We start from the raw sequence: 20,637 nt of genomic DNA, 5'->3' as shown, positions 1-20,637 counted from the left end.
AATCCAGTCTTAAACAAGGTTACCATCATTTAGAGCCATAGAGTCCTTCGGCCCAGCTTGCTTATGCTGACCAATAAGCCCCATCTACACTAGTATCACCTGCCTGTGTTTGGCCCATATCCCATCAAACCTTTCCTATCCATGAACCTTCCAAATGTCTTTTAAATGTTGTTATAGTACCTGCGACAATTACCTCAGTCTTTACCCTGCACCAAATGTTGTACCCTTTATTTTTTATATGCACAGAGGATGATGGCTTGATTGTTATCACGTATAGTCATTTCTTTGACTGGATAGGACGCAAACAAAAGCTTTTAACTGTACCAAATAATAAACTATACTACCCTCCTCTGGCGCTTTGTTCCATATACCCACCACTCTCCGTGTGAAAAGGTTGCATTGCAGGTTCCTATTAAATGTTTCCCCTCTCACCTTAAAGAACTGATGCACCTTTATGTCATAAAGTCAGGTATTTTGGACATATGCTTAGATATGAAAGGTGAAGAGGAATCTGGACCTAATGCAGGCAGGTAGATCAGCATAGATTTTCTTCTTGCTTATGGCGTGCACAGCCTAAAGTTGTAGGTCAAGGGTAGACATCCAGGCCAGGGCAGCATCAGTTGCTGGGTGGATGGCCTTGATGCCACCAGGGAAAAGCCTCAGTGAGCAGTTACGATGTGTGGGATGGTCTTGTCTGGATATCCGCAGTTGCAAGCAGGGCTGTCTGTCTTCCCCCACTTGTGCAGGTGATGGGCTGTTCTTGCATGGAGGGTGCGGATCCTGTTCAGGGTTAGCCATTGCTTGCGATGGTCAAATCTCGGTGGTTTCACTGTGGGGTCTGTGATGACCTCTCCATTGTTGGTGTTGGCATCTTTCTAGGCTCTGCGCCACTCAGTCTTGGGTTCAAAGTCTTCCAGGGATTTGGCTGAAGACCAGAAGGGTTTGCAGGACACATGTTGGGCAGATTGTTCAAGTCAGCATGGGTGGGAAGGTCAAGGTTAGCCTCGATGGTGCACCAATCTTTCAACATCCTCTCCCTTCTGCGTATGCTGGGAGGGGCGATGTGAGAGAGGACAGGGAGCCACTGCAAAGATGTTGACTTAAGCGTCCCTGTGATGACCCGCATTGCAGAGTTAAGGACAGTGTCAACTCGTTTGCTATTAGCCCAAGCTGTTGAGCACAACTCGGCTGTTGAGTAGACGAGGGCTAAGCATGCAGGGTATGTGCATTGGATCCCCAGCTGTTGCCTGATGATGTTGACCCTTGCTTTCAGTTTATCAGCCACCCTCTTCAGGTGTTCACGACAGGTGAGGTGCGGTCCAGGGTGACTCCGAGGTACTTGGGGAATTCCTCATTCTTCACTGGCTTACCACAAAAGGACACTCGGAGCTTTGCATTGGCGAGCCGATTGCTGAGGTGCAAGGCAGTGACAGTTTTCTTAGATGGGTTGGGGCAAAGTCGCCAGAAGGTGAAGTACTCCTGCATCCTCTTCAAGTCTTGGGTTAGCACTCTGCTGATATCCTCAAGGGCAGCTCCCTGGTAGGCAAGGGTCATCTGCATATGCAAACTTCCTGGACGAGGTAGTTGGCATGTCACTCACATAGATGTTGAAGAGTAGGGGAACTAGGGCAGAGCCCTGGGGGAGGCCATCATTCAGATTCTGGCAGAGCTGATCTGGTTCCCAGGCGAGACCCTAAATCTACGGTTGCTGAGGATGGATGAGAGGTTTGGCATGGTGGTTTGGCACTTCAGGATTCTGGAAATTTTCAGCAACAGACCATGAGGGGGGGTGGGGGGGAGATTGCAACCTTCACGTGGTCTACCCTGTTTTGACTAATGCAATCAACCTGACACAATCTATTAGTGCACAACTAATAGATCAGCATAGATAGGCATCATTGTTGGCATGGACGAAGTAGATTGAAAGAGCAATTTCTGTACTGTATAGAAAACCCCCCAGAAAAAATAGATGCAGGAGTAGGCCATTCGGCCCTTCGAGCAAGCACCACCATTCAATATGACTGATCATCTAAAATCAGAACCCCGTTCCTGTTTTTTCCCCATATCCCTTGATTCCTTTAGTCCTAAGACCTAAATATAACTCTCTCTTGAAATTAGCCTGAAGAAAGGTCCAAACCCAAAATGCCACCTATCCGTGTTCTCCAGAGATGTTGCCTGACCCTCTGAGTTATTAAAGCACTTTGTATCCTTATTTGTAAACCAGCATCTGCAGTTACTCATTTCTACGCATTCTTGTATCCACTACCATTATTTCCACAATGAATCCAATGGGAATGTATGTATGGATGTAAATTTTAGCATAAAGGGGGATTTAAAAAAACATTTATGTCCCTTTCGCAAGTTTAAGAAACACGGCAGAACTTTTGACTAGTTTCATTCCTATTGGAAATTGATGTATTACCAGGAAAAGTCTCAAAAATTTGCAGCCATAAACAATCTGAAAGAAATTACCCCCCGCCCCTAAAAATAATCATGCACAACTGCCTGTGCAGAATAATACACTCTTGTTCTGCTCATTGCAAAGAATTCTGCGCAATCTGGTTCCCATTCAGAAATTGTGGAAAAAGGCCCTTCAACCCAATTTACCCATGCTGTCTATGATGTCCCATCTCAGCGTGTCCCATTTGCACAAGTTTGCCCCATATCCCTCTAAACCTTTCCTATCCGTGCACCTTGTCCCAAGTGTTCTGGATTGCCAAGGGCATCCAAGGGCAGAGGAATGGGCTTGAAAGGGAAAAACAGATCAATCATGATCAAATGTAGGGGGGGGGGGGGGGGCAGACTCAATGTGTGGGAAGGAACTGCAGATGCTCGTATCTCCATATCCCTTGATTCCACTAGCCCCTAGAGCTCTATCTAACTCTCTCTTAAATCCATCCAGTGATTTGGCCTCCACTGCCCTCTGTGGCGGAGAATTCCACAAATTCACAACTCTCTGGGTGAAAAAGTTTTTTCTCACCTCAGTTTTAAATGGCCTCCCCTTTATTCTTAAACTGTGGCCCCTGGTTCTGGACTCCCCCAACATTGGGAACAGTTTTCCTGCACCTAGCTTGTCCAGTCATTTTATAATTTCACAGTTTTCTATAAGATCCCCTCTCATCTTCTAAATTCCAGTGAATACAAGCCCAGTCTTTCCAATCTTTCCTCATATGACAGTCCCGTCATCCCGGGGATTAATCTCGTGAACCTACGCTGCACTGCCTCAATAGCAAGGATATCCTTCCTCAAATTAGGAGACCAAAACTGCGCACAATACACCAGATGTGGTCTCACCAGAGCCCTGTACAACAGCAGAAGGACCTCTTTACTCCGATACTCAACTCAATTCTGTCTATGTATTTAATAAAGAGGTATGCATTTTTGGAAAAATTGTTTGCGCGATGCTGGTGTATGTTCAAATGGTCCTTTGACTGCAGCTGAATTCCATAATGAATGTTCATGGTGGAATTACATGTTTCGCTAGAAACAGAAACATTTCATACTTCTATTTTTAGAGGACCAAATAAAGCTGATAGGAGGTGTGTGCGTTAACTTCAACCACTGTACTGCATGTTTTGCCTTTTTTTATTTTTGGTCACAGGTGTGTAATAAAACTAAATAATTAATTCAATCACATTGAATTGTTTCATAAAGCTGATTGAGATTCAAAGTGTTTAATAAATCACTTTTTATTGCAGATGTTTGATTGGATTTCTCACAACAAAGGCCTCTTCTTGAATAGCTACACAGAGATTGGAGCTACTCATCAACATGCAGTGGAACTTCAGACACAACACAATCACTTTGCAATGAACTGCATGGTAAGCGCAATTACCTTATTACAGGGGAACAAGGTCATTATTCAGCAACACTAAATAATTATTCGATGGGTTCACTATTGATCAAGACATGGTCTGTTATTGCTTGGATTCTCTCAAAATAGATTTTTACATCAAAATGAAATATACAATTGCTCGCCAAAGCTCGTCATGTGTCACCATTAAATATAATCATGGCTGATCCTCTACTGGCCCATTTTAGTGACACATCCTTTGATTCCTTGAAAGCTTAAAGAACATTTTCCATCTTTAATGTGCCTAAATATCATTAGCCTTTTGGGATTTCGCTAAACCTCTTTATTCTTTTCTTAACTTTCATTCCTCCCTGAGATCCCATTTGCCACGACATGACCTCTACCACATCATAATAGAGATATGCACCAGCGTTGAGACTTAATATGCAAATTTCATAATACATTGGCTGCAGTTTGCACTGCATGCGGTAGAAATTCATGGAGAATCTAGTGCAGAATCTTGTGTAATAGCAAAAATGCCTGCCCAGTTGATTCATTAATCAGTTTTGATGAATTGAGCCCAGTATATTTGACCTTGATTTTCTTTTTTTTGTGTTCCACAAACTATATGTGTTGATTAATTAATGACCTGGAAGTTACAATTGTAATGATGACAAAGGTATTACCACTTAATGCCATCCATGTGTAAAAACAACCTGGGTGTTGCTGCCAGTGGTTCCCTGCTGCTCTGAAGGGCATGAGGTTTTAGTCCTTGTTGAATCACTCCATATATAGTTATTGATTTCACTTGAACTATGACTTTGGTCACACTATTCTTGAAATAGATATTGTTGAATAAAAGCTCATGTATGGCATTCCACGTTATTCTGTTTGTATGCCGTGTAGCCTTGTAAAATGCAGTTTTGCGATTATGGAGATAGTCATCAAGATAACATTTTAAATTTCCATAATCTCAAAAGAATAAAAATGATTTCTAAAAGATATGTTATCTTCATGTGTTCTAATGATAAAAATATATAATCTGTGCTTTTTGCTTCCTGCTTTGCTGTCAATGATAATTTTAAAAAATTGATTAGCTTCAGCAGAGATCCTCAGTAGATTGGGCAAGTTCAAAGCTCATGAATACTGAGGTAGGTGGTTTAGAGTAGTTTTTGTTGGCACCTTTTCTTGAAATCATCTGTGAGTGCTGCACAAAATAAATGGAAACCTCTCGGGTTGGCAGGCTGTGAGTAGTGGGCATAGCAGGGAACCTTCCTTTGGATACATCTTTTCACAAAGATAGACACAAAAAACTGGAGTAACTCAGTGGGACAGGCAGCATCTTTGGAGAGAAGGAATGGGTGATGTTTCGGGTCGAGACACTTCTTCAGACATATTTTCACTTTCTATATTAATTTAAAGAAAATAAATATAATATTTGCAAGCTATAGACAATAGACAATAGGTGCAGGAGTAGGCCATTCAGCCCTTCATGCCAGCACCGCCGTTCACCGCGATCATGGCTGATCATCCACAATCAGTACCCATGTTCCTGCCATCTCCCCATAGCCCTTGACTCCGCTATCATTAAGAGCTCTATCTAACTCTCTTGAAAGCATCCTGAGAATTGGCCTCCACTGCCTTCTGAGGCAGAGAGTTCCACAGCTTCACAACTCTCTGAGTGAAAAAGTTTTTCCTCATCTCCGTTCTAAATGGCCTACCCCTTATTCTTAAACTGTGGCCCCTGGTTCGGGACTCCCCCAACATCAGGACCATGTTTAAGAAAATAACTGCAGAGTGGGAGAGAAGGAATGGGTGACGTTTCGGGTCGAGACCCTTCTTCAGACTGAATCTGAAGATTGAGTCTGAAGAAGGGTCTCGACCCGAAACGTCACCCATTCCTTCTCTCCCGAGATGCTGCCTGACCTGCTGAGTTACTCCAGCATTTTGTGAATAAATCAGGACCATGTTTCCTGCCTCTAGCATGTCCAATCCCTTAATAATCTTATATGTTTCAATAAGATCCCCTCTCATCCTTCTAGTTTGCAGGTGACATGAAACTAAGGGAATATGGGAAGTGGTGAGTGTGCAAAGATGCTTCAAAAAGCTTTTTTTGGATATAATGGTATTTGCTTTCAAGCTTTTGAAGCTTCTGCCCACCAGGACATGGGAGAAAAGCGAATGATTGAGATGTGAGTAGATCTTGATTATGTTGGCTGTTTTTCTGAGGTAGTGTGAAGTGTAGATGGAGTTGACGATCAGGTGGCTGGTTTGCATGATGGACTGGGCTGTGTTCACAACTTCCTACAGTGCTTGTGGTCTTGGGCAGAACAGTTGCTATACCAAGCTGTGATGCATTCGCATTAGAAGCTTTCTGTGGTGGCTCTGAGGAAATTGGCACAATTCATTGGAGACATGCCGAATTTCCTCAGCTTTCTGAGGAAGTAGTGTGTTTGCTTAGCCATAGTGTTTTTGTGAGTGGACCAATACAAATCCTTGGTGATATTTACACTGAGGAAGTTGAAGCTCCAGATCATTTGCACTGCTGCTCCACACAGGGATGTGTACTTCCTGAAGTAAATGACAAGCTCCTTCATTTTGTTGATGTTGAGGGAGAGGTTGTTGTTTTGACACCATGCTACTAAGTTCTCTAACTTCTTCCTGAACTCCATCTCGTTGTTTGAGATCTGCCCCTCAACAGTGGTGTCATCTGAAAATGGAATTAGAGTTGAATTTAGCCGCTCAGTCACGCGTGTATAGGGAGTATAGTAAGGGGCTGAGTAGGCATCTTGTGAGTCACCGATGTTGAGTTATTGTAGAGGATGTTTTATCACCTATCCTTATTGATTGCGGTCTGTGGGTCAGGATGTCGAGGTTCCAGTTACAGGGGGAAGATGCTGACTCCAAAATCTAAGTGTTTGGAGATAAATCTGGTTGGAATTATGATGTTGAAATCAAGATGATAGATAATAAATAGTAGTCTGATGTAAGTGTCCTTACTTAAAACATTAAAAACACGTACAGGCCCCAACATGATGTCAAATTAAACTAATCCTTTCTGCTTGCACATGATCCATATTCCTCCATTTCCTGCATATTTATGTGCCTGTCCAAAAGCCTTTGAATGCCATTTCTGCTTCCATCACCATCCCTGGTAGCATCCCTGGCACACACCATTTTCCATGTAAAAGAACTTGCGTGCACATCATCTTTAAGTTTTGCCCCTCTCATCTTAATGCTTTGTGCTCTAGCCTTTGACATTTAAACCCCAGAGAACAGGTTCCGACTGGCTGCCTATTAATTCTAATAAATCTAATTTTATAAACTTCTTCTATCAGTTCACCACACAGAATCCGACACTCCAAAGAGGACAATCCAAGTTTGACCAATCTTTGCACGTAGCTAATAGCCTCTAATCTAGGCAGCAACCTGGCAAATCTCTTATGCGATCTCTCCAAAGCCACACTCATCCTATAATGGTGTGACTGTAGTTGCACATAATAATCCAAATGTGGCCTAACCAAAATTTTATAAGACTGCAAGATGTCTTGCTGATTTTTATATTCAATGTCCTAACTGACAAAGGCAAGTATACCATCTGCATTCTGTACCACTATCTACTTTTACATCAGTGCTGTTAAGGGTTCTGCCATAAACTATTATTTCCCTTTATTTTCACTGCCCTACTTTTGTTACCTCCTCAGAAAACTCAGCAAGACATGACCTGTCACGGACAAGAGCCCCAATTAGGCCATTTTCATCCACATGCGAATAAATTCTATCCAAAAGAATCATCTCATGGAAACATAGAAAATAGGTGCAGGAGTCGACCATTCGGCCCTTCGAGCCAGCACCGCCATTCAATGTGATCATGGCTGATCATCCACAATCAGTACCCCGTTCCTGTCTTCTCCCCACATCCCTTGACTCCGCTATCTTTAAGAGCTCTATCCAACTCTCTCTTGAAAGCATCCAGAGAATCGGCCTCCACTGCCTTCTGAGGCAGAGAATTCCACAGATTCACAACTCTCTGGGTGAAAAACCTTTTCCTCATCGTTCTAAATGGCCTCCCCCTTATTCTTAAACTGTGGCCCCTGGTTCTGCACTCCCCCAACAACGGGAACGAGTTTCCTGCCTCTAGCGTGTCCAATCCCCTAAGAATTTTATATGTTTCCCTCATCCTTCTAAATTCTAGTGGCTTCCCTACCCCTGTTGTGAGGCTCACTGGCCTGTAATTTCCCGCATTACACCTATTTCCGTTCTTGAACAAAGAACCAACATTGGCTACTCTCCAGTCATGGTTAGAGAAGATACAAAGATCTTTGTCAAGGCCCCAGCAATCTCCTCTCTTACCTCTCTCGATAACCTGGGATAGATTTTGTCAGGTCCTGGGAGCTTATCCATATTAATGTTCTTCAAGACCCCTATTACCCATTCCTTGATCTGTAAAAAGCTCTTGCTCATTAGTATACCCCACACTGATCTCACGATCCTCCTTGTCCTTGCCCTTGATGAATCCTGGCGCTGAAAGTACTCATTAATACCACTCCTAAATCCTCTTACTCCAAGATTCTCATTAATCCAAATTGCCAACGATATTTCATGGCCTCTTGTGGCGATCCTATTGCCCTTCATATTCTTCAAAGGCCCTGTCTGATTTCATCCTTCTGAATCTTACATATACTTCCTTTTTCTTTCTGATCAAATTTTCAACCTTAAACACAGATGTTCCAGGGGTGAGTGTAGGGCCAGGGAGATGCATCTGACTTGGATAATAGACAGATTGACAGTAGACAATAGGTGCAGGAGTAGGCCATTCGGCCCTTAGCGCCAGCACCACCATTCACTGTAATCATGGCTGATCATCTACAATCAGTACCCCGCTCCTGCCTTCTCCCCATATTCCTTGACTCCGCTATCTTTGAGCTCTATTGAAAGCATCCAGAGAATTGGCCTCCACTGCCTTCTGAGGCAGAGAATTTCACAGATTCACAACTCTCTGGGTGAAAAAGTTTTTCCTCATCTCTGTTCTAAATGGCCTACCCCTTATTCTTAAACTGTGGCCCCTAGTTCTGGACTCCCTCAACATCGGGAACATGTTTCTTGCCTCTAGCGTGTCCAATCCCTTAATAATCGTATATGTTTCAATAAGATTCCCTCTCATCCTTCTAAATTCCAGTGTATACAAGCCCAGTCGCTCCATTCATGCAACATATGACAGTCCTGCCATCCCGGGAATTAACCTCGTGAACCTACGCTGCACTCCCTCAATAGCAATAATGTCCTTCCTCAAATTTGGAGACCAAAACTGCACACAATATTGCAGGTGTGGTCTCACTAGGGCCCTGTACAACTGCAGAAGGACTTCTTTGCTCCTATACTCTACTCCTCTTGTTATGAAGGCCAACATGCCATTAGCTTTCTTCACTGCCTGCTGTACCTGCATGCTTACTTTCAGTGACTGATGAACAAGGACACCCAGATCTCGTTGTACTTCCCCTTTTCCTAACTTGACACCATTCAGATAATAATCTGCCTTCCTGTTTTTGCCACCAAAGTGAATAACCTCACATTTATCCACATTAAACTGCATCTGCCCACTCACCTAATCTGTCCAAGTCACCCTGCATCCTCATAGCATCCTCCTCACAGTTCATACTGCCACCCAGCTTTGTGTCATCTGCAAATTTGCGAAGGTTACTTTTAATCCCTTCATCTAAGTCATTAATATATATTGTAAATAGCTGTGGTCCCGGCACTGAGCCTTGAGGTACCCCACTAGTCACTGCCTGCCATTCTGAAAGGGACCTGTTAATCCCTACTCTTTTTTTCCTGTCTGCCAACCAATTTTCTATCCATGTTGGCACCCTACCTCCACCCAATACCATGTGCTCTAATTTTGCCCACTAATCTCCTATGTGGTATCTTATCAAAGGCTTTCTGAAAGTCCAGGTACACTACATCCACTGGCTCTCCCTTGTCCATTTTCCTAGTTACATCATCAAAGAATTCCAGACGATTAGTCAAACATGATTTCTCCTTCATAAATCCATGCTGACTCGGACAGATCCTGTTACTGGTATCCAAATGTGCTGCTATTTCATCTTTTATAATTGACTCCAGCATATTCCCAACCACCGATGTCAGGCAAACTGGTCTATAATTCCATGTTTTCTCTCTCCCTCCTTTCTTAAAAAATGGGGTAACATTAGCTACCCTCCAATCCACAGGAACTGATCCTGAATCTATAGAACATTGGAAAATAATCACTAATGCGTCCACGATTTCTAGAGAGTTCCTTAAGTACCCAGGGATGCAAATCATCAGGCCCTGGGGATTTATCAGCCTTCAGTCTCATCAGTCTACCCAACACCATTTCCTGCCTAATATGAATTTCCATCAGTTCCTCGTCACCCTAGGTCCTCTGGCCACTGGTACATCTGGGAGATTTTTTGTACCTTCCTTAGTGAAGACAGATCCAAAGTAACTGTTCAACTCGTCTGCCATTTCCTGTCCCCATAAATCAAGTCACCTGTTTCTGTCTTCAAGGGACCCACATTTAAGACTTGGACCAGGCGATGTGGCTCTGACATCCAATAATGGTAATAGTGGTTACAGTCATAAGAGAAGGATTAGACATTTAGAACCGAAATTTCCTCACATAGTGTCTGGTGATTCTTTGAAAACCTTTATTCCAGAGAATTGTGGAGATTCGATCATCATTTGTGTTACAAACTGATATAGAACATAGAACAGTACCACTCAGAAATGGGCCCTTCAGTCCACAATGTTTGTACCGAACATGATGCTTAGTTAAACGGATCTCTTCCGCCTGTAAATGATCCATATAATTCTATTCTCTGCACTTCCATGTTCCTATCTAAAAGTCTCTTAAATGCCACCATCATACCTGCCTCCACAACCACCACTGGCAATGCATTCCAGGCCCCCACCACTCTCTGTGTAAAATAAATTTCCCTGTACATCTCTATTAAACTTTCCCAATCACCTCGAGCAATACCACTAGTGTTGGACATTTCCAATCTGGGAATTACGTTCTGACTGTCTACCCTATCAATGCCTGTCGTAATGTTATATACTTCTATCAAGTCTCTCGTCAAACACTCCAAGTCTAACCAACCTCTCCCTTTAGCTGAAACCCTCTCATCCAGGCAGCATTCGGATAAAATTGATTGATCAACTGATTTCTGACTATTAAAGGAATCAAGAGGAGGAAAGTTGCATAAAAATTCAGTCATGATCTTGTTGCATGAATTAGCAGGTTTGAAGACTGAACGGCGCTCTCAAGCTGCTTGTTCTGGTAGTCACTATTGGAGTACACAGTGAATTGCTAACAGAAGTTAAAATTTAAGAGTAGTGGAATTGTTTTAGCATATGAAGCAAAGGAAAGCTATGCTAAACTTTACAAGACTTCATAGAGTTATTGTCAGCTTTTGGCCTTTGTGAAGCTACAGACCAGAAATCTTTGCTTTATGAATGGAAGAAAAGCTGGTGTGTTGAGGAAATGGGAGCAGTAGGGATATAACATATTGCTGATTTAAAAACAAACAATTGCTGGAAACATTTATTGAATGGGTCAGGCAGCATATGAGGAAAGAAAGACTGAGCCAGCATTTCATGTAGAAGACCCTTCGACAGAATATGTTGCCAGGTAGCATGTGTTGGATCAGTAATGTGGGGTTGTCTAATAACATATTAGCATTTAATAGTTTATGATGAGAGTCATTTCGAGAGATTAGAATTAATTGCAGTGTCAACTCAAGTCACTTCTTTGGCTGAACCAAGCTGTTCATAAATTCAACAGTTTACTTGACCTCTACCAGAACTACTTTTGCAGCTTTCCTCTTCCAGTGACCCTTCCAGAAATCCATATTTTTTGCCAATCATTTAGCCATCTGTTCTACTCTGGGTTTATAAATATTAGACAATGGGAGTTCTGTTTCAATAGAAAGTAAGTCATTCTTGTGTTGTCAGGTGCTGCTCATGCACTTCCTTTCAAATGGAAGAGAACATTTTAGTGAGTTTGCTGACTAACTTAAGAGTAGCATTGAATTTTTTTTGTGTGTGTTGGTATTGTGGTTATGACAAGATATAATTCTCATTCTTCCCAGCCTTGCAGCCTTCATCACAGATGGCCATATGATCTTCCTCCTCACTCCTGCACCAGTACCTTACATTACATTACCGTACGCATTACATTATCCTCCAATGGTTGTCATCTGAAAGCTTGTACACTGACAACACTGAGTACTATCTCATCACCACCTCTGTGCAGTTACTAACTTTTTCTGATTTGTCACTCTGCTAGTATAAGAACCAAAATTGGTTGCAATGATTCTATCGCTGGTCTCAAGCTGAATCTGCTCATTTGAAACCTTAATGTTTTCATCCCAAAATAAGAGCTTCTCCTTACGGAGCAGTCTTTATGAAAGCCTACTTCTGATTCAAACACCTTTTAGTGCTTCTCCTGCAGAAATTCTAATGTTTGTCTTTTTGACTTGGACTTTACTTTTCCTCTGTTCTTTAGCTCAGATTTTCATCTTGTAATTTGAGTCTTGTAGAACTTGAGTGCGACCATAATTCTTCTGTCAATATCCTAACTCGCTCCAACTAACATTCATTCATTATCTCTACATTTCCTAATCCACTTCAGCCACCTGACTGACATTGACTTTTGTCAGATACATGGAATAGTCCTTCTTTTAGGCCGACTCCCACTCCTTTTTTTCTATGGCATTGATAGCTATGTTGAAGCTACTTCCTGCATGCATTTAGAAATTAAAGATGTTATTATCTTGGCTGCCAATTTCTATCATGCTCTCATACTTTTTTCTGAATTATTCTGTCTCTATCTCTGGAGATAGAATATTGACCAAATATAATCTTCAAACTCACAGATCCCCATATTTACACCCTGGTTTCAGAAAGACCTCAATTCCATTCTCCCCAGTTTTTCCTGCATCATTGTGTCCATTCTGATAATGAGTCCGTCCACATCATTACTTCTAGATGTCTTCTCCTTTCCTTAACTCTGGCTTTCCATCTACTTCCATTGACTGTGCTCTCAATTGTGCCTCTTTTATTTCCTGCATTTCTGCTCTCATCCTTTCTCTTTCCCTTGCCAGAGCAAGGATAGGTTCCTCTTCACCTTCCACCCCACTAGTTTCTACGTCCAGAAGGTCGTCATAATTTCTGCCACAATCAACTTTCATTCAGTCTGTACAGGTGACCTTGAGCTTCCAATTGCCTGTCAAGTTACATTCTATTGCCACCCTAACCCTGCTTTCTTTGGCCTTCTGCACTGTTATAACAAAGCACAAAACAAGCTGGAGGTACAACATCGCAACCTTAGTCCAGCCACTGCAATGCCCTCTGAACTTAACACTGAATTCAACAATCAACCAGCCTTTCTATTTTGTGTGAAAACTATCACAAGGTCATCAATCTGGAAATTTAACTCAAATTTTTTCTCACCGCAGCTGCTGCCTTTGTTGTTGTGTTTTCCAGCATTCACTATTATTTCAAGTCTTCAGCAAGTGTCAAGTTCTGTCCTCACAGTTCCAGCTATTTTTCCCTCCCTTTTTCCCTCTATTTTTCCTCTACATGTACCACATTCAATCAAATTAACATGCCTTCATCTCTCCATCAGTTGACACCAAATCTGTGTGTTATCACTTTTGTCTTTGTCTCTAGCATTTCACAGATTTTCTCTTTGTTCTCTGGAGCTTCACCATGTCCCTTAGCTACAACACATAACAGGTTTTCTAACTTTTTGTTCTTTTGAAAGGTTATTCACAAAGCATGAACGCTATTTCACTCTTCACAAATTCAGCTTGATCTATTGACTCTCTACCAGAATGTTCTTATTTTTGGTTTTTGTGTGGTGTTGGAGACGTATGCTCCTGATTTAGCTGTGTATCTAACCAAACAGCAGTTCCAGTGTAGCTACTATACTGGCATCTACTGGACAATGTGGAAAATTAGCTCACACCAATCATGTTCAAAATAATGATGGACAAATATGATCAATCTAATTAATACCCTATAAGCCAAGCAATAATCAGCAAAGTGATGGAATATGTTATTGTCATTGTTACAGCAAGTGGCATTTGCTTGCTCACTGATGCTCATTTTGAGCTTTGCCAGTACTACCCTGCTCCTCATACGAGTACTTGATTACAAGTTTTGTTTGTATATGGACAAAATAACTTAGTTATTGAAAACAATCTGAGAGTGTCAGCTCTTAACTTTAATGTAACATTTAATCAAGTATGCCATCAAAGTACCTTGATGAGATTGAAGTTTATGGAAAGCAAGGGAAAAACTTTCCACTGATTCGAGTTGTACACAGCCGAAGGGTTTTTCTAACAATGCCAATGACACCTTCCATCACTTTGTGGTTGTTGGAGATCATTGTCTCAACCCCAAAGGTAGACACAAAATGTTGGAGTAACTCAGCAGGCCAAGCAGCATCTCTGGGGAGAAGGAATGGGTGACGTTTCGGGTTGAGACCCTTCTTCAGACTGAACCCCAGGCTATGGACCCCACGCTGCTCCCACCCTATGGAACTCACTACCCCAAACCGTTAGAGACTCCTCCACACTCACCACATTCAAAACATCGCTGAAGTCTCACCTGTTCAGTACTGCCTTCAACCACTGAAGGTCACCTCACCTTCTGTCTCCTTTCTCTGTTTGTTTACTTATTTACTTATTTATCTATTTATTCATTTCCCTATGTTCTCTAAATCTCTGTAAAGCATCTTTGAGTATATGAAAAGCGCTATATAAATAAAATGCATTATTATTATTATTATTATTATAGGTTGTCCAGTGCTGAACTATCTTTAGATGCTTCATCTTCTCTGCATGGATACCTAAAGTTGAAATCGGGGATTTTTTTTCATGGTTAATTACATTTGTAACTTCTGAGCAATCCATGCATGTAGTCCGCATGACATAGTCTACATTTGGGCATGTGCTGGAAGTGGTCAATTACAATTTGCTAAATATATGGCAGCTAAGATCCATCTCAAAAGAAGTTACGGCACCTAGTTATTGAGTGATATAATAATCCCCAACCATCAAGATCTGGGGGGTGGGGGGGGGGTCATCATTGACTCTAATATTGACTGGAGCTACTTCATAGATGCCGTGGTTACAAAAGCAGGTAAAAGGTGACTATTCACCAAAATCCTGTCGTCATCTACAAGGCAGACATTGGGCGTAAGACTGAATTCTTTTCACTAGCCTGAAGCAAGTTGCTCAACACATGCAGGACAAAGTAGCCATCGCTCACACCCATGGAAGCAATGTGTGCCCCAAAAATATTTCATTAAGCCACCCATCCAGACATTGTTGGCTACATCTCTCAAACCCATGACTTAGTTGAAACAAAAAACACTGCAAGAACTCAGAAGGTTGGGCAGTATCTGGATGGAAAAACAGTTAATGCTATATGTGCAGAACCTTTTGTCAGAACTTGGAAAGAGAGAAAAACAAGTTAGTTTTCAGCAGCAGACAAGGTGAGGGAGAGATGGTTAGAACAAGGGCACAGAATTTTAACAGGTGAAATTCTTCAGTGTTCATCATCAAAAGTGGCTTCATACATTGTGACCAATCATGCAGTCTGAGTTGTAAAGGATGTTGTTGCCAAACTGGGCTTGTGGCAGATGCTGAGAAAACCAATATGTTATTTGGCAAGACCAACAGTTGTTTTTTCTATTTGTTTTTCCACAGAATGTATATGTAAATATCAACCGCATCATGTCAGTGGCCAATCGTTTATTGGAATCTAACCATTATGCATCTCAGCAAATCAAGCAGATTGCCAATCAGCTGGATCTGGAGTGGAAGGCATTTGCAGCTGCACTAGATGAGCGAAGTACCTTGCTTGACATGTCTGCTGTTTTCCATCAGAAAGCTGAACAGGTCAGTAATTGTTCATTACTCAGCAGGTCAGGCAGTAAGTACTGACTGGACTAGAGTCAGTTTCTCTTTCCACAGATGCTGCCTAACCTGCTGAGTATTTACTGCAGTTTCTGTTTTAGTTATACATTTCTAGAATCTGCATTTTTTTTGGATTTTCAGTAAATGTTCATTGTCATTGCTTATGTTAGGAAAAGGGGACGTACAACGAGATCTGGGAGTCCTAGTACATCAGTCACTGAAAGGAAGCATGCAGGTACAGCAGGCAGTGAAGAAAGCCAATGGAATGTTGGCCTTCGTAACAAGAGGAGTTGAGTATAGGTGCAAAGAGGTCCTTCTGCAGTTGTACAGGGCCCTAGTGAGACCGCACCTGGAGTACTGTGTGCAGTTTTGGTCTCCAAATTTGAGGGATATTCTTGCTATTGCGGGTGTGCAGCGTAGGTTTACTAGGTTAATTCTCGGAATGGCGGGACTGTCATATGTTGAAAGACTGGAGCGACTAGGCTTGTATACACTGGAATTTAGAAGGATGAGAGGGGATCTTATCGAAACATATAAGATTATTAAGGGATTGGACATGTTAGAGGCAGGAAACATGTTCCCAATGTTGGGGGAGTCCAGAACCAGGGGCCACAGTTTAAGAATTGGTAGGCCATTTAGAACGGAGATGAGACAAAACTTTTTCAGTCAGAGAGTTGTGAATCTGTGGAATTCTCTGCCTCAGAAGGCAGTAGAGGCCAATCTCTGAATGCATTCAAGAGAGAGCTAGATAGAGCTCTTAAGGATAGCGGAGTCAGGGGGTAAGGGGAAAAGGCAGAAACGGGGTACTGATTGAGAATGATCAGCCATGATCACATTGAATGGTGGTGCTGGCTCGAAGGGTCGAATGGCCTACTCCTGCACCTATTGTCCATTGTCTATTGTCTATGTGATTGCTTTTGATATGGAAAATCTGTTGCCAGTACTTCAGATATTTCATTTTTATACTTGTTCTCTATCGATAGTTTTGTTTGTGGCGTCATCGTGCACCTGGCATGTTGAGATTCTCCTGACCTATTTCTATACCTGATAGTTATCAGGTCAAATGTAATTCCTTGCAAATTGTTCTGTTCTTAAAACTGTCTCAAATAATTTCTCCTTGCAGTCTACTTCATTGGTGATAATAGAGAATAACTTCCTTGCAAAGATCGCATCCAGTTTAACTAATATATCTCAAAAATGGTCCTTTAAAAAATGATACAGCAGGAGGCACAAACTCCATTTTATAAAATGCTGATTAATTTTTTTTCATAAAATGCCGAAATCAGTTTGAAATATGATGAAGAGCTGTGAGAGATTCAAAAGATTTGATTCAGCACAAAGTCAGCATGGATTTACAAAAGGCAAATCATGTCTGACGAATCTTATAGAATTTTTCGAGGATGTAACTAGTAGAGTGGATAAGGGAGAACCAGTCGATGTGTTATATCTGGACTTTCAGAAGGCCTTCGACAAGGTCCCACATAGGAGATTGGTGTACAAACTTAAAGCACACGGTATTGAGGGTTCAGTGTTGAGGTGGATAGAAAATTGGTTGGCGGACAGGAAGCAAAGAGTAGGAATAAACGGGTCCTTTTCGGAATGGCAGGCAGTGACTAGTGGGGTACCGCAAGGCTCAGTGCTGGGACCCCAGTTATTTACAGTGTATATTAATGATTTGGACGAGGGAATTGAATGCAACATCTCTAAGTTTGCGGATGACACGAAGCTGGGTGGCAGTGTTAGCTGCGAGGAGGATGCTAGGAGGCTGCAGAGTGACTTGGATAGATTAGGCGAGTGGGGAAATGCATGGCAGATGCAATATAATGTGGATAAATGTGAGGTTATCCACTTTGGCGGCAAGAACAGGAAAGCAGAGTATTACCTGAATGGTGAACGATTAGGAGAAGGGGAGATGCAACGTGACCTGGGTGTCATGGTGCACCAGTCATTGAAAGCAAGCGTGCAGGTGCAGCAGGCAGTGAAGAAAGCGAATGGTATGTTGGCATTCATAGCAAGAGGATTTGAGTTTAGGAGCAGGGAGGTTCTACTGCAGTTGTACAGGGCCTTGGTGAGACTTGTGTGCAGTTTACTGGAGTATTGTGTGCAGTTTTGGTCTCCTAATCTGAGGAAAGACGTTCTTGCCTTCGAGGGAGTACAGAGAAGGTTCACTAGATTGATCCCTGGGATGGCGGGACTCATATGAAGAAAGATTGGATAGACTAGGCTTGTACTCGCTGGAATTTAGAAGACTGAGGGGGGATCTTATAGAAACATATAAAATTCTTAAAGGGTTGGAGAGGCTAGATGCGGGAAGATTGTTCCCGATGTTGGGGGAGTCCAGAACCAGGGGTCACAGCTTAAGGATAAGGGGGAAGTCTTTTAGAACCGAGATGAGAAAACATTTCTTCACACAGAGAGTGGTGAGTCTGTGGAATTCTCTGCCACAGAAGGTAGTTGAGGCCAGTTCATTGGCTATATTTAAGAGGGAGTTAGATGTGGCCCTTTTTGCTAAAGGGATCAGGGGGTATGGAGAGAAGGCAGATACAGGTTACTGAGCTGGATGATCAGCCATGATCATATTGAATGGCGGTGCAGGCTCGAAGGGCCGAATGTCCTACTCCTGCACCTATTTTCTATGTTTCTATGATTCTTGTATTTTCTGTTATTTTCCAGTGTTTCTTTTTTGACCTTGAGAAGATTTTGTTTCTTTTTGTGATATTGTTAGGGAAATAAATATAGACCAGGATGCCAGAGATAACTCCCTTGCTTTTCTATGAAATGGAATGTGGGGATCTTTTGAAGGCCAAGCAAGTCCTTGGTTTTATGTCTTTCGAGACGACCCGTGGAGCCGTTGGGTCCAAACCTCTCCTGCATTGGTCTAGCACCCTCCCCCAAGGGGAGGGGAGGAGGGAGGGGGGAAGGAGGAGTGGGGGAGAAGGGAGAGGGAAGGGGGGGGAGGGGGGGAGGACAGGGTGCTGCACCAATGCAGGAGAGGTTTGGGCCCAACGGGTCCACTTGGTTTAGTATATACTAGACGGGCGTAGACTCGTTGGGTCCAAATCTCTCCTGCCGGTCTATCAACCCTCCGTCCAAACCTCTCCTGCCGGCCTGACAAACCTCCCCCAACTGACGACACTCTCCTCCCCACTCACCCACTGCATCCCCCCTCATTAAATAATAATTATTATAATATAATATAATTATTATAATAATTATTATAATTATAATTATATAATTAAAATTAAATATTTATTATTTATTATTTATTATTCATTATTTATCTATTTATTCACTTCTCTATGTTCTAGAAATCCCTGTAAAGCGTCTTTGAGTGTTTGAAAAGCGCTATATAAATGTAATGCATTATTATTATTATTATTAACCCCCCTCCACTCTTTCCCCCCTCACCCACTCCATCCACCTCAACCCCCCAAGCCTCTCATGTATTGGTCTAGCACACTCCCCCCTTCCGTCCCACTCACCCATCATCCCCCCTCAAACCCCCTTATTCCCCTTTCCTCCCGTCCCCCCCACACCCACTCCATCCTCCCTGAACCCCCCTGCTCCCCTTCCCCCCACTCACCCCCTCACCCACTCCATCCCCCCTCAATCCCCCATATCCCCCCCTCCCCCCAGCCCATTCACCTACTCCATCCCCCCTCAACCTCCCTTATCCCCTCCCCCCCACCCCCTCATCCACTTACCCCATTCCCCCTCAACCCCCCTTATCCCCCCTCCTCCCCCCCATGCACTTACCCATTCCATCCCCCCTGAACCCCCTTAAAACTTGCCCGTGGCCGGGTGCGGGCGAGGGGGGAGAGTAAAGGGGAGATTGGCCGCCACTCCCGTCATTCGGGCAGGTCCCGCCCACCTCCGAGTTCCCAACTGTGCAAGTTCGGACCGTCTCCCATTGTGATGTCGAAAACGGAGGTAGGCGCGGCTGACAGGCAGGGCATGTGGAAAAGGGATTTATAAAAGTTTTAAAAGTGTACCGTTTTGACTGTAGTTCAGGAACAAACAAACAAACGAACGAGAATTTTAGTACATAGATATATATAGATAGATTTGAAAGGCATTGCCATTGACAGATTACTGCAGCCTCCCAGTACTCTACAGGGAATGAAAAATAATTAGCAGAATAGACCTGATTGCAGTAATGTATTTTGTGACCTGATTATTTTGTGAACATAGTATTGCTAAATATAACAATAAAATACTACATTGTTCTTTCTTTTGAAAAGTGAGTGACTCGACATATTGTGAGCAGCACCATGGGGATCTGTAAATTAGTGACATGATCTTGGTAAAGAAACAGCCCTCTTCCTTTGGTTTTTATTCTGCTTTAAAAGGATTGAACGTCCGTACCCCATCATTGCTGGTGCTGCTAATTATAAGAATTTGCTTTATTTGACTTGATAGTCCAGTTTGTTGATTTCTTACAATTGTTAAAACTCATGTTACTTACAGTAACAATTAACTGAATCACGATAAGATAATATCTAAATTAAACAGTTAAACTGCCTAATTTGGCAGCTGCTGCAAAAGTTACATTGATACTGTCATATGAATACGGAAAGCTGCATTAAGCTTCATAAATCTGTCAGCATCACATGGTTGGTGGGAGGGGGTTGCTATTTGATTTAACTTCATTTGTTGGATTGATAAACATCCATTCCCCCTGCATAAAGTCCAAATGTTTGTGAAATATTTCCAGCATTTTTGTTTCCTCTAGTTGACCTGGACGCTCACTCTTAGAGATAACAATGCACTTCTGTCATTAGTCTTGACAAACTGTTTGAACGTGGTTTTGTTCTGCTGTTGTCGGAGTGCACATGAGAATTCTGTTCTAAGTTTACTTCAGACCAGAGAGTAAGG

The 20,637-nt window shown here is 42.5% G+C and overlaps 1 protein-coding gene across 10 annotated transcripts in view; it reads left to right on the top strand.

Annotated features, from left to right (window-relative positions):
- The window catches only part of LOC144605008 (triple functional domain protein), a 329,272-nt gene that overhangs the window by 136,898 nt on the left and 171,737 nt on the right, over positions 1 to 20,637 (top strand). For all 10 annotated transcript variants that reach the window (XR_013548803.1, XR_013548805.1, XM_078420037.1 and 7 more), the window contains 2 exons: positions 3,699 to 3,821; positions 15,553 to 15,744. Coding sequence is in view for 8 of the 10 variants with exons in the window: in XM_078420037.1 (XP_078276163.1) it covers positions 3,699 to 3,821; positions 15,553 to 15,744 (315 nt within the window). In the remaining 2 variants the exon portion in view is untranslated. The remainder of the gene's footprint in view (positions 1 to 3,698; positions 3,822 to 15,552; positions 15,745 to 20,637) is intronic.

The sequence above is a fragment of the Rhinoraja longicauda genome, chromosome 2 (genome assembly GCF_053455715.1).
Source record: "Rhinoraja longicauda isolate Sanriku21f chromosome 2, sRhiLon1.1, whole genome shotgun sequence".
NCBI classification, from domain to species: Eukaryota; Metazoa; Chordata; class Chondrichthyes; order Rajiformes; family Arhynchobatidae; genus Rhinoraja; species Rhinoraja longicauda.
Note: the sequence above shows the minus strand (reverse complement) of the source record. Positions and strands in the feature narration are given on the sequence as shown.